Here is a 15,221-nt window from a genome sequence, read left to right as displayed (position 1 = left end):
GTGTCTTTGTGTGTGTGTCTTTGTGTGTCTCTGTGTGTGCGCGTGTGGCAAAGTGTTTCTGCGCAGTGTACCAGGGGCACGGAGAAAAGTTGTCGTACCATACGCACGAGGTGTGTGCGTGCGTGTCTGTCTCTGTGTGTGTCTGTCTCTGTGTGTGTGTGTCTGTGTGTGTGTGTCTGTGTGTGTGTGTGTGTGTGTGTCTGTGTGAGTCTTTGGTTTGATTCCGACCTGTTTTTGCTGTCAGAGCTGCAGAGGAGGGAGGAGGAGGAGAGCAGGGCGATGGAGGAGGGGAGGACGCTGCCTCTGGTGGAAGAGCTGAAGAAGGAGATCCAGAAACTGCAGGAGAGGAGACAGGAGGAGGAGGGGGGGGGCGAGAGGATGAAGAGTGGGGAGTGTGAGGCAGCGATGAAGCAGAGAGACACTCAGGTAAGTCAGCCTCAAAAAGTACAAGAGAAGAAGAAATGCTGACGGGTTTTCACGTTCTGCTTATGTTTTTACTTTTCTTTCAGGACCTTCGAGACTCTCCTCTTAGGTCCAACATGGCCGCCAGGAAGAAAACTCCCAGAACCACAGGGAGGAAGAGGAAGAGCTGCGAGCTGGAGGTAGGGCGGAGCCTATTTAAGCCTATCGCTGTGGTTGGGTGAATAAAGGTTCACTGCAGACTTCAGATGTGTAACACGAGCCGTGATTGGTTGTTTCAGAGTCATTTAGAACAAACGTGGTCATGAGATAGGCGAGAGCGCCGTCACTGCATCCCGGGTTAAAATTACCACGTGTTAGACTTTTATCATCTTCTGAAGCGCCGCCTCATCTCGCCAGACTGGCAGATTCTCGCCGCCAGCAGCCTTCTCAGCACGGAGGAGTCTAAGGGCGCCGGTATACTCAGTCTATCTATTAGACAGCAGGAAGCCGCCGCAGTATTCTCCTGAACGCCACCAGCATCACCTGGACAAGCTAACACGCCGTTCTTCTTCTTTCCTTTCGTATAAATCTGTCTGCAGCGCTGAAAGTCACCAGAGGGTGGAGCCGCCTCCCAGAGTGTGTTTGTGTCTCAGGCGCTCTGACGTGTGTGCGCTGTTGTGTTTCAGGATTTGGTGTACGGTGAGAACAAGAGGAACAAACCGAGGGCAAACGCCCGTTGCGTTCAGGTGAGCCGCCCCAGCCGACAGGTGGATGAACTCACACGCCCTCAGAGCCCTCACCTGAAACCTCCTTCTTCTTCTTCTGTGGTGCAGGAGAGAGGATGCGCTCTGCAGAAGATTGAAGAGGCGATCCACACCTCACCGTGCGTCCTGGGCAGCAAAGGTCAGCCACGCCTCCATCACCCAGCGCCAGCAGGGGGCGGCGCTGAGCTGCCGCCGTGTCTTTAAACAAGTTTAGCTGAAGTGTTTCTAACAGGCTCATGCGGCTCCAGAGCGAACTCACCGTCCCATCCTCTCTGCAGATAAAAACACAAGCTCGGGGGAGAAGGAGGCGGTAACCGTGGCAACCAAACCCCGGCGAGGCCGCAGGAAGCTTTACAATATGGACCCGTGGGCGCCGATGGTGGACTCGCCACACACGGTGAGACGGAGTCCGACTCTGAGGCGTGAAGCGGCTGTTTGTTTCTAAATATGAACGCGTCTTTGTTTGTCCCGTCAGACGCCTGGAGCGGCGGCGGAGGATCGGGAGAGCGACCACAGCATCATGAAGAGGAAGCTACGCTCTCAAACCTGCAGGAAGTGACATCATGATTGATCTTTAATGTGCGGCGTTCTTCGTTTGTTTGTTTGTTTCTTTTTAATGTTTGGACCTTTAAAAAAACCACCAGTTCACCTTTGAGGCTTTAAATTTAAGGTGGAATTGTTTAAGGTGGATCTCTGTGACTGCTGTGATGTAAATAAAGGTGAGCTGAATCATGTCCAGGTGAAGCTTCTTTCAGCCGCACTCACGTGAGCTCGTCGACACAAAGACAAAATGTCTCGGTGACGGTGTTCGTCCGTCCCTGCAGTGGGCGGAGGCCGGGGCGCCTCCACCCAAGTTTCTGCTCGAGTCTGTCTGCAGTGACTCAAAGGGATTCATGCTGTAAATAAAGTTTTACTGTAGCTTCCTCAGTGTGTGACCTCACTTCCTGTCTGGTGCTGAAATGTGGAGATGTCACATGAACGTTCAGACTCCAGTGTTTGAGGGAGGTGAGGCGGCTGTAGCTCAGGAGTAGGGATGGGTACCGGTATCCGGTGCCATGATGGCACCGGTTCTGACATAAACGGTAGTAACCAGACCGAAAAGCAGCCACATTTCGGTGCTTTATTTCGGTGCTTTTTTTTCCTGAGATGTGATACACTTTGAATTCTAGCCAATCATTTTACGTTTCCGGGGATAGTAGGCGGGTCCAGGTACGTACGTTCTTTTAGAGCAGAGCTACAGGTTAAAGATGCCCAAGGCGAAGCGGTCAAAAGTCTGGCTGTACTTCACAGCAAAAGATGCAAACTCAGCAGCTGCAACAAGTGCTTTAAGCTGATACTGTGATGCTGTCAAAGGAGGTAACACCTCAAATCTGATGAAACACCTGGCGACGCATAGCGTTTTTTTTTAAAGCCGAAAAATGCGCCGTATTGGATAGCTTGCTGCGAGACCTCACACCGAGCACATCTACTGCGGGTGTGGTGCCTGTTATCGGACGAAGAGTTTGCAACATCCCCCAAAAACCCGAAGAGGAGAGTCCTGGCCCCTAGCCCTGCCAGTGTAGCAGAAATGATGATGATGATGATGCAGCAGCAGCCGTTCTTCTCTGCGTGAGTAGCTTCATGTTGTTCGTGTGTAATTTACGTTGAGTAGGCTAACCACGTTATTACATTAATGCATGTAAGGTGAACTAGCAAACACCATCATAGCTACATGCAGCTGTCTACTTGTTTGATGGCAGATACTCCCTTCACCCTGGACAAAAAGGCTAAAATGACCAAAGAAAAAGTGGAAAACAGTTAAACATGAGAGGTTTTTGGACAAAGTTTGTGTTTTTTCCATTGTTTAAGCTGCTTCCAGCCAAGAGTGATACCATATATGCCCCATAGCTGCAGAAAAGGCTAACATTGTTATCTTTTTACTAAAAAACAGCTGAACATGAGAGGTTTTTGGACCACTTTTGTGTTCTCCATTCTTTAAGCACCGGTTCGAGCACCGTTTAAGCACCGGCACCGTTTCAAAAGTACCGGTTTGGCACCGGTATCAGATAAAACCTAAACGATACCCATCCCTACTCAGGAGGCGGAGCCGATTGTTGGGAGTTGGATCCCTGCTCCAGTCTGTCCCTGGGCGACACGCTGCTGGCGTGTTCACGCTGCTGGCGTGTTCACGCTGCTGGCGTGTTCACGCTGCTCACGTGTCGGGGTGGGCGTGTCAGATAAAGTGGCTTCAGAGGTCTTACCTGAGCCACCTGGGGCTCCTTCAATGACATAACCTCTGCTGGCAGCGAGGACTCGAGCCGCAGAATCAGGATGAAGCTGCTGATTCCTCAGCTCAAGGTCTGACACCAGCAGCTTCTCCTTGCGCTGGCTGACCTGCTGGGTGGAGGAGGGCGGAGCAAAGTTGTCCTCGCTGTTTATTTCAGGGTTAAGCTAACGTCCAGCTGATCCATGAAGAAAACGCAGGAGGCACAAACTGAGGCAAAGCTTTTATTTTCCTGTAACACGTTACAAACATCAGCATCACTCTGACATCAGCAGTGACATCACACTCTCCACCAATCAGCAGCGGTTTCAGCCCCGCTGCTCACACGCTGACATCTAACCTAAAGTAATCTTAGGTAAGGTAACCTAATCTAAGGTAACCTGAGTCACACCTGATTCTGGTCCATTCTCTCTCTCTCTCTCTCTCTCTCTCTCTCTCTCTCTCTCTCTCTCTCTCTCTCTCTCTCTCTCTCTCTCTCTCTCTCTCTCTCTCTCTCTCTCTCTCTCTCTCAGCTCAGACAGGAAGTTGTGCGTTTCTTCAGCATTAAAACAAAATCGTTTTCATTTTCAGCAGACTAAAAAGATTTCACTTCCTGTGAAGTCATCGTTTGATTGGCACCTGTCAGTCGGCCTGTTCAGCCGTCTGCTTGGTTTTGTGTCGAGGAATCTGATTGGTACTTTTCTCTTAGGCTGCGTTCACGCTGCAGGCGAAAGCATCAGATCTGACTTCTTTGACCCTCTGCGACCATCCATCCCATCATGGTGTGACAGAGTGAACGGCACAAATCTGATATTTTTCCGTGAAACTGTTGGGAACAACGTTGGAGAAACGTGAACATTTTATTTGTTCTGTATAATCTGCAGATTCTGACAGAAATCTGCAACTATCCTTTGAAGCTCCGCTCCTCTAAAACAGCAATAAGGATCATTATTAGGTTATTTACATTATTATGTAAATAACAAAATAACTTAAAGCAAAAATTGGGAAACGTGAAGTCCGAAGTCTTTATATTAAGGCCATCAGTCAAACATACTGTTGCTCTGGGTCTAAACAGAGCGCGTTGTGTGTGACGTCTTCTTTGAGCGTTCACACTAGAGCGCGTTTGCTGTCACATTTTATTTGTAGTGTGAACGAGCAGACAAAAAAATCAGATTTGATCAAAAATCTGAATTGAGCATCAAGACCTGCAGAGTGAACGTAGCCTGAGGGTTGTGAGGTAACACCGTCCTGTTGAAGGTGATGAAGCCACCTGATTGGTCAGACAGACTGAGGTGGAGGGGCTCGGGCTCCCTGATGACGGTTTTCAGAAGATGGCAGCAGCACCGAATCTGATCGATGGCGGCAATGGCGAATTCCAGTGACGGCGGAAAGAATGACCGCGCTGGCCAGCAGAGCGGCGCCGCTGAGGAAGAAAGTGGCTGTGTAACTTCCTGTAACATCAACCAGCCAGCCTGCAGGAAGAGAAGAAGAGTTTCAGGTGTGACATCATCAGCAGGTGAGGTGGTGGAGGTGGGGACAATTAGACGCTCCAGAAGTTACTGCTCGTACTGACGGTCTTTGATATATATTTAAAATTTAAGTGGATTTAAAGTTTTTCTCTTTTAAAGACGGATGAAGCAGCAGGGTGGAGCTGCTTCCCTCACCTCCAATGGGCGGGCTGACCAGGTAAGGTATGGCGTGGAGGAAGTAGACAACGCCCAGAGCTGAGGACAGACACGTAGTTCCGACCACATCAGACGTCACCACTGGGATCAGAGCCACGTAGGCGCCGTCGAAGTAGCCGTAGAGCACGGCAAAGGGCACGAGGAGCGGGAAGGAACGAAGTAATGGCGTGAAGAGGCAGCAGAGACCCTCCATCCCGACCGAGGAGACGTAACAGGCCAGGCGGTACGGCTTCAAACACCTGAGAGACAAACAGGACGTCCGACGGCGTCAGCACTCAAATGTCAGCCATGTTTGTGTGAACTGTCCCTTTGAGCAGACAGAAAACGTTCTGCTGCACAGTCGAGGGTTCATCCTCCACCAGGACAATGACCTGGTGGAGGACGAACCCTCGTCTAACCCTAGTCTGAGGTCCAGAGTAGTGGAAGCAGGAAGCACCTGAATGTTCCCCTCTGGAACGAGGCTGTAACGCGTGGAACAGCGTCAGTGTTCGTCCTCGCGCACACTCGCCTTACCTTCTGTCCGTCAGCCAGCCGAAGGTGATGTTCCCCACGATGTCGATGACCCCCAGGATGGACATGAGGAAGGCGGCGTGCTGGTGGCTGATGCCGGCACTCAGGGCGTAGGGCACCAGGTAAACGAAGGGGAGGCTGCAGCCGCTGGCCAGAAACAGGAAGGACACGGCCAGACCCAGAAAGTCAGGCAGCAGCAGGAAGCGGTACTCCCCACAGGACAGGAGGCGCCGCATCCTCCTCAGCCTGGGGGCGGAGCTTTCAGGTGGAGGAGGCGGAGCTAGGAGGTCCACAGACTCTTTGGGAGGTTTCTCCACGTCCTGCTGTGAGATGTCACCTGCACCAGAACGCACAGGTGAGTCTGATTGGCCCGCTGAGGGAACATGTGATTGATGAAAACCTACCACACTGCTCCTCCTGCAGCGCTATTGGTCGGAGCAGCGCTCCACAGACGCACAGGTTTGCAACGAAGGCGCTGAGGACGAGCAGCGCCCCCCTCCACGAGTACAACTCGATGAGCATCTGCACCACCGGAGCCAGCACGAAGGTCCCGATCCCGCTGCCCGACATGGCGACACCGTACGCCAGCGCCTTCCTCCGCTGGAAGTAACAGCCCACCAGGGCGATGGCGGGGGTGTAGCAGAGGGCGAAGCCCAGACCTGTGGACAGATTTTACGTGTCAGCATGATAAAGAGCACGCCGCTGTAAGATGGGGAGGACATGTCTGAGTCTGACCTGTCAGGATCCCGGCGCTGAAGTAAAGCATCTCCAGGCTGGTGGCGAAGGAGCTGAGCAGGAGGCCGCAGGAGGCCAGAAGGCCCCCCGCCACCACCGCCGCCCGGCAGGAGTAGCGGCTCCCCACCAGGCTGCCGACGGGAGCTGCACACACAGACACGCTCAGCCTGACCACAAGAACCACTCTGTGATGTCTGATTGGCGGTACTCACCACACAGCATGGTGCTGCAGTCCAGCAGGCTGTGGGTCCAGGCGGTGGCGGCGTAGTCGGCCCCGAAGTGCGCCTGGAACTCCACGAAGAAGATGGAGACACACCTGCAGACACGAGAGGGTTAACACTGCAAAACGTTTACGCTCGGCTGCAACGACACACCATGACTGTCCCTGAAAAAGGTTTCAGTGCACTACATTACCCATGATTCTTTGCTGCTGCTCAGATTTAAATAGAATTTCTTCTTCTCTTGCAGTCAGCTGACTTTGTAAGTAAGTAAAGTTTATTTATTAAGCGCTTTTCACAGACAGGCGCTAAACACAAAGATTTGTAGCTCACTGATTGGATGTTTGTTGCTTAAATGCATCTTGGGAATTGTAGTTCTCCCCCCAAAACAGACTGTACATAAAGATGGACGTAAAGTCTTGAACGTGCATTCTCCCTAACGCTGATTAGAGTCAGAGCAGGAAGTAGGGGAGGGTTTAAGGTGGCACTTCCTGTAAACAAGCCTGTTCCTGTTTCCTATCAGCAGAGAGAGAGTCCCCGTTAACCAGCAGGGCAGGCGTGTGTGTGTGTAGGTGTGTGTGTGTGTGTGTGTGTGTGTGTTATAGGGCTGGGCGATATGACCCAAAATTCATATCTCGATATTTTTTACCTGGACGGCGACATAAGATATATATCTCGATTTTTTTTTTTTAAAGCCATAAAGTAAGAACAAAAAGAGAGTTCTTAGTCAAAGCTGTGTCCCAGATGTCACACAGGCACTTTTATTAACATGGAGCATAGATGTACATAAAATTTACTCAAAAATAAATTATGAGCATTTATTAAATAATAATGCTCCATAAATAAAAGAAAACAATGTTGTTTTTGTGCATAACAAAAAGCTCACAATTGGGCAGTCAAAATGTAAACTAAAAGATGCAGAGCATAGTAACAAAGACAGATTTCACAGCTGCTCTGTTCCCAACTTCTACTGTGTGACTGACAGCATTGAGTTTGAAATCCTCTTCGTAACCACGTCTCTTAACAGGTGCCATTTATGGTCCTTATACACAGTAGGGTAATATTACGTTGAAGCACAGTACGTATCACTCCGCGAGGCTCCTCGGTAGCCGTAATGCTCTGACAATCCATCAAGCGCTGCAGCACCGTAGCTTACCAAAGTCGTATTAAAACATTTTTTGACAGATTGCTGAGCGCTGTGTACCACATAAAATCTGTTCGCGGCCATCAAGCACAACCAGAATTCATACATAAGACGCGCTGTCAACTTTTGAGAGAATGAAAGGATTTTAGGCTGTGCAGCGCCTCTGGGCTGCATGGCGTTAGCGTGGTTAGCTCGTTAGCGTGGTTAGCTAGCCAACACGTTGACGGCGTCCAGCCCCACGCACGGGGCGATGCGCAGTAACTCGTTAACGGAGATTTGCCGTGTCCATCTTGTCGCTTCCTGCAGGTGAAGCGATGGGGGAGGAGGGGGAGTTGTGTTCAGTGAAGGAGAGGCGAGGCCGAGTAATGTTGCGTAAAGACAAAAGTGGACGAAAGAGAGGCAAACTTGCGGCTCCACAACTAACATAGACTATATCGATATAAACGACATTGTCACATCTTATATCTCGTATAAAAATATATCGATATTTTTTAAAAACTCGATATATCGCCCAGCTCTAGTGTGTTATGTAATGTGTGCCAGTCACACATAACTTCAGGATTAATGTGTTGTTGTATAACTGCAGAGAGAAACATGGGGGACGGGCCTGTTCGCCTCACTGTGAGGACAACACACCCACAGACGCACAAACACACTCTTTCACAGCGAGCTGATGGAAGGGAGGCGGAGCTTTGAACACATGTTTCTGAGAAGTTTTCCAGCTGCAGCAGCAGTCACGCCGGTCTCTGGTTGGAGCAGGAAATGTGGGTCAAAGGTCACAGGAGGAGGCCGCGTGTCTCTGTGTTTAACCCATTCAGCCCCGGGGGCCAGGCCGCAGCAGGGCGGACCCGGCGCCTCCGGTAAACTTCCTGTTTGGAGGACAGGAATAGCATAGACGATCACCGCGAGCACTGAGGATTCCTCCGTCAGACGCGTCCACCCGGGAATCACAGCTGAGTGTCACTAATCACTGGATGGAAGCAGGTTTCCTTTGGCTGACAGCAGTGTCAGGGCGTTTCTGAAATGTCAACCGCTCTGCCGTCCTCAGGGGGCGGAGTCTTTAACGACAACATCACAGATGCTGCTGGTGGTGCAGCGGTGCAGGTGTTTGGGGGCTGTAAATCCCCCGAGCGCAGCAGCAGAGCTCCAGAGTCTTTGAGCTGCACGTGTCCTTCACGTACAAAGACGCTCTCCTGCTGGAGAGCTCTGCTGTTAGCTTGGAACGGCGTTCTGAGGGTAGAAGGCGAGCAAACACCGGCCGAGGCTGTTCGGAGACGATCTCAGAGGGAAAACCGGTCACGCAGCTCACTCCTTACGAGGAAAAAGTAATCTGAGTACTAAGACTAACTGAACCTGAAACAAGCAGCCTGCAGGCACTAGGACCATGTGGAGCCAATGCCAGCTCAGCCTCTCCCACCCATTAAAACCAGTTCATCCCGACACACAGCCCCCATCTCCCAGTGAGACCAGCTACACGCACACACATAATTAGATGTTGACTGCTCTCAGACCAGTGTCACGTGCTGAGAAACATGCTTACATGCTGCTGGTTTGTTACTCTGTAACCACATAACATATTCTTAAATATTTTATTAATGATCTTAATCTGCAGAATAACGAGGAACTACAGTGTAAAACAGTGCACACCCCATGCCCCCCTGTAGACACACCCCTGTATGTTGCTGAAAATACCTGTGAGGTGTTTTTACTGTTATTACTGCCCGACCTGCAGAGTGTAATCCTTCATCATAAACACGTAGCACTAGCTGGTGTGATGGTACTTATACTGCTTTTTTACTCAGTCTCAGTTTTCACACACTTCAGTCAAACGAGATGTCCCACCGATGACCCACTCTAACAAACAAGCACAGGTGCCCAATATAATTATAAGTTATTTCTACTGAGCATGCTCCTAATGCAGGGCGTTCAGACTGATGGTGTGGACGTGTGATGGTGAATGAGGCGGAGCAGAAGTCGCATCTTTTTGTGCAGAAGGATGAATTCTGTAGACCTCGTCAGGCATGTTTGAGGCTCATACTCTTTAAAACTTTGGATGCTAAGTACCAGCAACAAACATCCAGCAACACCAGGACTGTTTGGGTTTTGTTTGACAGCTACGTTCTGTTGTTCCAGGCGGCAGCGTTACGGTTGCCATGGTTACAGGGTGACGCTCTCTCTCTGCGTGTTTCCTGGGTGAGAGAGGCCTTTTTGTTGTTGTTGTGCTAAGCTAACAGGCAGAATGCTACAGGTATAGCTCTAAAGAATGTAGCATCATGGGCAGTGTAGTCCGTGCTGCAGGGAGAATGGACTGCCATACCCGTTATGTGTCTGTGAGCGAGGGAGGGAGAAAAAGGAAAAGTACGAGCTGTCATCGAGCAGAAACGGGAGCTGGAAGCATGTAAATATAATAATAACCACTGCAGCCAAGAAGAGAGCCTGACGAGCCCAGCTGTAAGTAAGCTATTAAGACTCGACTGTACACCGTGTTCGTGTTTTCCTCTGAAACAATAAGTTCTGTTGGAGCAGCCTTTCAACGCCTCTCTCTGTCTCTGCTAGCAAAGTTGACCCAGACAACAAAGTAAAGCTAGTTTTCAGCTACGAGCCGACACAGAACCCACCGTATTAGCCAGAGGTCCCTTTACTACGGTTCGGAGCCGCGGACCTTCAGTAACAGTAATAAATCACAGCAATAGTACATTCATGTAGTTGTAAACAGCATGATAATATATTAAGTATTCAGAATACGTTACTCTCATTGAGTAACGTAACGGAATACGTTACAGAATACATTTTGGGGCATGTAATCTGTATTCTGTAATGGAATACATTTTAAAAGTAACCTTCCCAACACTGATTGCGATATATTCTTTTCTTCTGTATAATGTATTTTCCACACTATAAGGACTTAAATACTTTCATTTTCTCAAAAATCGAGAGTGTGCCTTATGTATGAATTCTGGTTGTGCTTACTGACCTCGAACCGATTTTGGCAGAAATCTGTTAAAAAATGTTTTAGTACAGCTTTGGTAAGCCGCACTGCTTGATGGATTGTCAGAGCATTATGGCTGCTGTAGTGAGGAGCTGCGCGGAGTAATCTGGGTCCAAAACTCCGTTAGCTTCAGGTCCCAAAGTCAAACGAACATTGAGAGTTAAAAACGGTCTAAATTCTTTCATCTTTAATTAAATCATCAGTGTTGCTGCTTTATCAGGTGCAACAATTAAGTTTAACATCCAGGCATCCATGAAAATAGAATTTATTACATTTAACGGAGTTAGAAGTTAACAGGAAGTTAGCTCGCTAGTTTCCACCTAAACATTTCATACCATGTTCTGACTGAGAGATTTCTGAAACTAATTCAAACGTACAGCTCTGTTATCACTTCCAACATAAATGAAGACAGAAAACTAAACAGCAGTGACGTTTGCAGGGTTACTGAAGTTGCACTACCTGGTATATAATGATGTGCTACGTGACTGCTAGCGACACAGCTATGTTAGCATAAACACAGTGAAGCTGGAGGATGAACGCCAACTTTTTTCCACTCGATAAAAGTTAACGTGAGGGATTCTGGCCCGCTATACACGGGCCATCCTGCTGGCCCGTGTATAGCAGGATGCTATACACGGGCCAAACTTCAGTCAGGAGAACAACTGAGATCATTCATCCACAATACGAGGTTAGTCATTAATATACTGCAACAACATGGGAACAGAGCAGCTGCAGAGAATTCAGCATTAATGAATCAATGTTACGGAAGTGGAGGAAGCGCAGTTTTTGGCTTTCCCCATATTTCAAAAGCGCTTCATCTCTTTGCTGTGACTGTCGCCATAATCTGCAGATGATAATGGTTGTAGCCGCTGTGACGCTTTCGACCAAAACAGGCGCAGCTTGATGACATCATCAACATGCGCTATCGCGATAGAGCGATATAGTCAAAATCTCTATTGTTGGCCAAATTTATATCGTTTCTATCGCCCACCCCTACTTCACGCCACCCAGCTTAAGGCCTCAGACACTTTTTCACACGCAGCCACGTCACTAATTAACTAGGGATGGGTATCGTTTAGGTTTTATCCGATACCAGTACCAAACCAGTACTTTTGAAACGGTGCCGGTGCTTAAACGGTGCTCAAACCGGTGCTTAAAGAATGGAGAACACAAAATTGGTCCAAAAACGTCTCATGTTCAGCTGTTTTTTTGTAAAAAGATAACAATGTTAGCCTTTTCTGCAGCTATGGGGCATATATGGTATCACTCTTGGCTGGAAGCAGCTTAAACAATGGAAAAAAAACCACACACTTTGTCCAAAAACCTCTCATGTTTAACTGTTTTCCACTTTTTCTTTGGTCATTTTAGCCTTTTTGTCCAGGGTGAAGGGAGTATCTGCCATCAAACAAGAAGACAGCTGCATGTAGCTATGATGGTGTTTGCTAGTTCACCTTACATGCATTAATGTAATAACGTGGTTAGCCTACTCAGCGTAAATTACACACGAACAACATTAAGCTACTCACGCAGAGAAGCTGCTGCTGCATCATCATCATCATCTGCTACACTGGCAGGGCTAGGGGCCAGGACTCTCCTCTTCGGGTTTTTGGGGGATGTTGCTAACTCCGGTCCGATAACAGGAACCACACCGGCAGTAGATGTGCACGGTGTGAGGTCTCGCAGCAAGCTATCAAATACGGCGCATTTCTCGGCTTTTAAAAAAAACGCTATGCGTCGCCAGGTGTTTCATCAGATTTGAGGTGTTACCTCCTTTGACAGTATCACAGTATCAGCTTAAAGCACTTGTTGCAGCTGCTGAGTTTGCATCTTTTGCTGTGAAGTACAGCCAGACTTTTGACGCTTCGCCTTGGGCATTTTTAATCTGTAGCTCTGCTCTAAAAGAACGTACGTACCTGGACCCGTCTACTATCCTTGCAAAGGTAAAATGATTGGCTAGAATTCAAAGTGTGTGACATCTCAGGGGAAAAAAAGAAATGTATGCTGCTTTTCGGTCTGGTTACTACCGTTTATGTCAGAACCGGTGCCATCATGGCACTGGATACCGGTACCCATCCCTATAATTAACCTCAGTAATTGGCAGATGTTTCTCCAGCAGGTTTTTTTAAAAGTAGTACACAATGTTCCTTTTTTGTTGCGTGTGTAACAGAGAGAGAAACATGCTGCTGCGTCACAGTGAGAAGACTGGTTTTAATTTTAGGGCAGATCTCTGGATCTCTGGACCGTTTTCTGTTGAATGGTTAAAGGCAGTTTGCCAATCGCTGTAATTGGCCTGAAGTTCTCGTTACTGAGTCATGGAGTCATGTGGCGCCTGAGTCACAGGAATGTTGTCTGTCTTTGATTCTTCTTTCACTGAAGATTTTGTTTCTGAAAATGTTTGGATCTCTTTAAACATGTCCACATACACACTCAGGTGCCTCTTTAAAGGTGTATCAGGGCCATAATGAACCCAAAGCAAAACAACAGAAGCGATTCTTGCCAGTCTCTTTTATGTTTGCACAAATCAGTAAACTCCGATACAACAGCCAGTCTAACAGACATCTGCAGCTACACTAACACGGCTGTGTGCAGTGTTGGTGTGGGCGTCCACGATCCCTCACTCTGTGAGTCCTTTGAGGTGAAGCGCCTCAGACTGCAAGGGTCCTCACATAGCTATAAAGACCAGTATATGGATGTGCGTGTGTGCTTTACCTGGTCACTGCACGCGTGCACACCGTCACCATGAAGCAGCATCCAACAATCACCCACCCCCACCCGCCATCTGGTGGCACCCCCCGGCTGTGCCGCTGCTTTCCAGCAGCCATCGCTGCAGCTTCACCACGGAGCTGATCCTGGAGCTTCTGGTGCAAACCTGAAGCTGGTCAGCTGCTTCACAACAGCAGAAACAAAGGTAAAAGTGTGGCTTGGACCGCAGGTGATCAGGTATCCAGGGGCACTCAGCCCTCCCCCAATGAGGGGTGGAGATCGGCCAGGTGAAGCTGGGAGGCAGAAGGACAGAAGAAGGAAAGGAAGACGTTCAGATTGTCTCCAGCAGATTAAAAGTCCGAGTCGAACCCAGTAGAGTCCCAGTGGAGTGACAGTGAAGTCCCGCCACCCTAATTCTGTCTGTGGGTGTAAAAGTTCCTGCGGTCAATGAGTGACACCCCCCCACCCCACCCCTCAATCATTAACCACACTGTGTGAACGCTGAGGCCCCCAGCCCGGCCCTGATGAGAGCAGAGTCAGCAAAGAGTACCGCTGCGAAGGGAGCGCTTAGTTCTCCACACCCTACCTCCCCCCAGGGCCAGGGGTGGGTGGGGCTGACTGAGGGGAGGATGTCTCAGGTGTCGGGTGACGCAAACAAGCATTTCCAGTCAGACAGGCCAGAGAGAGCACAGTGTGTTCCACGGCAACCAGTGTGACACACCCGAGGGGTGTGACACAACCCAGTAACCCAATAACATTTCAGACAACAGTAAATGTTCTGGTGTGTTTAGTGTTATCAGCCGTCACTCCGAGAAACATGGCCAGCAGGTGGAGCCCTCCACCAATTAGCACGCTGAGTGTGATCACCTGTGAAACACCTGGTGCATGAGCCATTAAGGGTGGGGGAAAAAATGGATACTGTGTAGCATGGTGATGTTTTGTTTGCTAATAATGTATGGATACAGGGACAGCAGAAATCGATACTTTGTTACAAAAAAGGTTTTTGTGCTCTGACTTCAGAGCATGTTGATCCTTTTTCTGAGCAAGAATCCTGACATTCCTTCACTGTCCAAATGTGTTTAACTTGTTTTTGGCAGCAATAAACATGACAGTTTACTTATTTTAATTTAAGACATGTTTTATTTTAATTAAGTTTAAAACTTTTTTATTTAATGTAAAATTATATTTTGTTTTAATTTACTTTCAAATTCTTCAGTTGCTGAAGGGGCTGCATAGTTTTCATAAACTGCATAGTTCAGAATAGCTATAATTGTACCAGATGGTTGATTCAGTTAAGTTGGACTAGACTGTGATACAAACCGTTCAGTTTGTCACCAATAAAACTGAAATGAGAGAAAGACTGAGTGTGAGACTTTGATATTAGAGAAAATGAATATTGATAAAGTTTACCTTTATGTACAGAATCTGAATATCGCAAAATATTTTAAAAAATTGCAATAATATCGTATTGTGGGATGTATGGTGATTCCCACCTCTATGAGCCACGTGTGCCACCATCAGACCAGCGTCACCAGCCTTGGAGTGAAAGTTGACACAGCTGATGCAGGTAACGATGCAGGTAATGTCGGTGTGATCAGGCCTCACTGTGACGCTTACAGCAGGATGCTGCTGCTCGCCTGCTGACAGGGACAAACACTTGTTGCTTGTTTATCTTAGAATTCATTTAAAAATGTTATTGTTTGCTTTTAAAGATTCGAATGGCCGAGCTCCTACGTACCTGGCAGACCTGCACCTGTGCACTCCACAGAGGTCTCTCAGATCGCAGTCTCTCCTCGCTGTCCTCATGTCGAGACTGAAACACGGGGGTC

General features: G+C 48.5%; 2 protein-coding genes across 7 annotated transcripts in view; one reads left to right on the top strand and one right to left on the bottom strand.

The window, feature by feature from the left end:
• The window catches only part of LOC146512050 (uncharacterized), a 14,282-nt gene extending 11,434 nt beyond the window's left edge, over nucleotides 1–2,848 (top strand). For 5 of the 6 annotated variants that reach the window (XM_085169403.1, XM_085169402.1, XM_085169401.1 and 2 more), the window contains 5 exons: nucleotides 245–426; nucleotides 510–602; nucleotides 1,089–1,305; nucleotides 1,445–1,563; nucleotides 1,642–2,848. In XM_085169403.1, the coding sequence (XP_085025529.1) occupies nucleotides 245–426; nucleotides 510–602; nucleotides 1,089–1,305; nucleotides 1,445–1,563; nucleotides 1,642–1,725 (695 nt within the window). In that variant the 3' untranslated portion in view covers nucleotides 1,726–2,848. The remainder of the gene's footprint in view (nucleotides 1–244; nucleotides 427–509; nucleotides 603–1,088; nucleotides 1,306–1,444; nucleotides 1,564–1,641) is intronic. The other variant, XM_085169404.1, reaches the window with a different exon arrangement.
• Nucleotides 2,849–3,243: 395 nt separating this feature from the next.
• On the bottom strand, nucleotides 3,244–13,857 carry slc16a12b (solute carrier family 16 member 12b). Its single transcript, XM_085169411.1, has 7 exons — nucleotides 13,399–13,857; nucleotides 6,551–6,654; nucleotides 6,339–6,482; nucleotides 6,008–6,262; nucleotides 5,607–5,940; nucleotides 5,073–5,332; nucleotides 3,244–4,880 (listed from the first exon to the last, which is right to left on the bottom strand). The coding sequence occupies exons 1-7, from the start codon at nucleotides 13,509–13,511 to the stop codon at nucleotides 4,687–4,689; spliced, it is 1,404 nt and encodes a 467-aa protein (XP_085025537.1). The 5' UTR covers nucleotides 13,512–13,857; the 3' UTR covers nucleotides 3,244–4,686.
• Between the last annotated feature and the right edge of the window lie 1,364 nt (nucleotides 13,858–15,221).

This window comes from Neolamprologus multifasciatus, chromosome 8 (assembly GCF_963576455.1).
Source record: "Neolamprologus multifasciatus chromosome 8, fNeoMul1.2, whole genome shotgun sequence".
In the NCBI taxonomy this organism is placed as follows: domain Eukaryota; kingdom Metazoa; phylum Chordata; class Actinopteri; order Cichliformes; family Cichlidae; genus Neolamprologus; species Neolamprologus multifasciatus.
Note: the sequence above shows the minus strand (reverse complement) of the source record. Positions and strands in the feature narration are given on the sequence as shown.

What these genes read in the sequence shown, in the direction of transcription:
- slc16a12b (XM_085169411.1), bottom strand. Translation starts at nt 13,511, where the DNA reads ATGGCTGCTGGAAAGCAGCGGCACAGCCGGGGGGTGCCACCAGATGGC. An exon ending in CTGCAGCACCATGCTGTGTG is followed by an intron (nt 6,483 to 6,550) that starts GTGAGTACCGCC and finishes CTGTGTGTGCAG; the next exon opens with CTCCCGTCGGCAGCCTGGTG. An exon ending in GGCTGGCTGACGGACAGAAG is followed by an intron (nt 5,333 to 5,606) that starts GTAAGGCGAGTG and finishes TTTGTCTCTCAG; the next exon opens with GTGTTTGAAGCCGTACCGCC.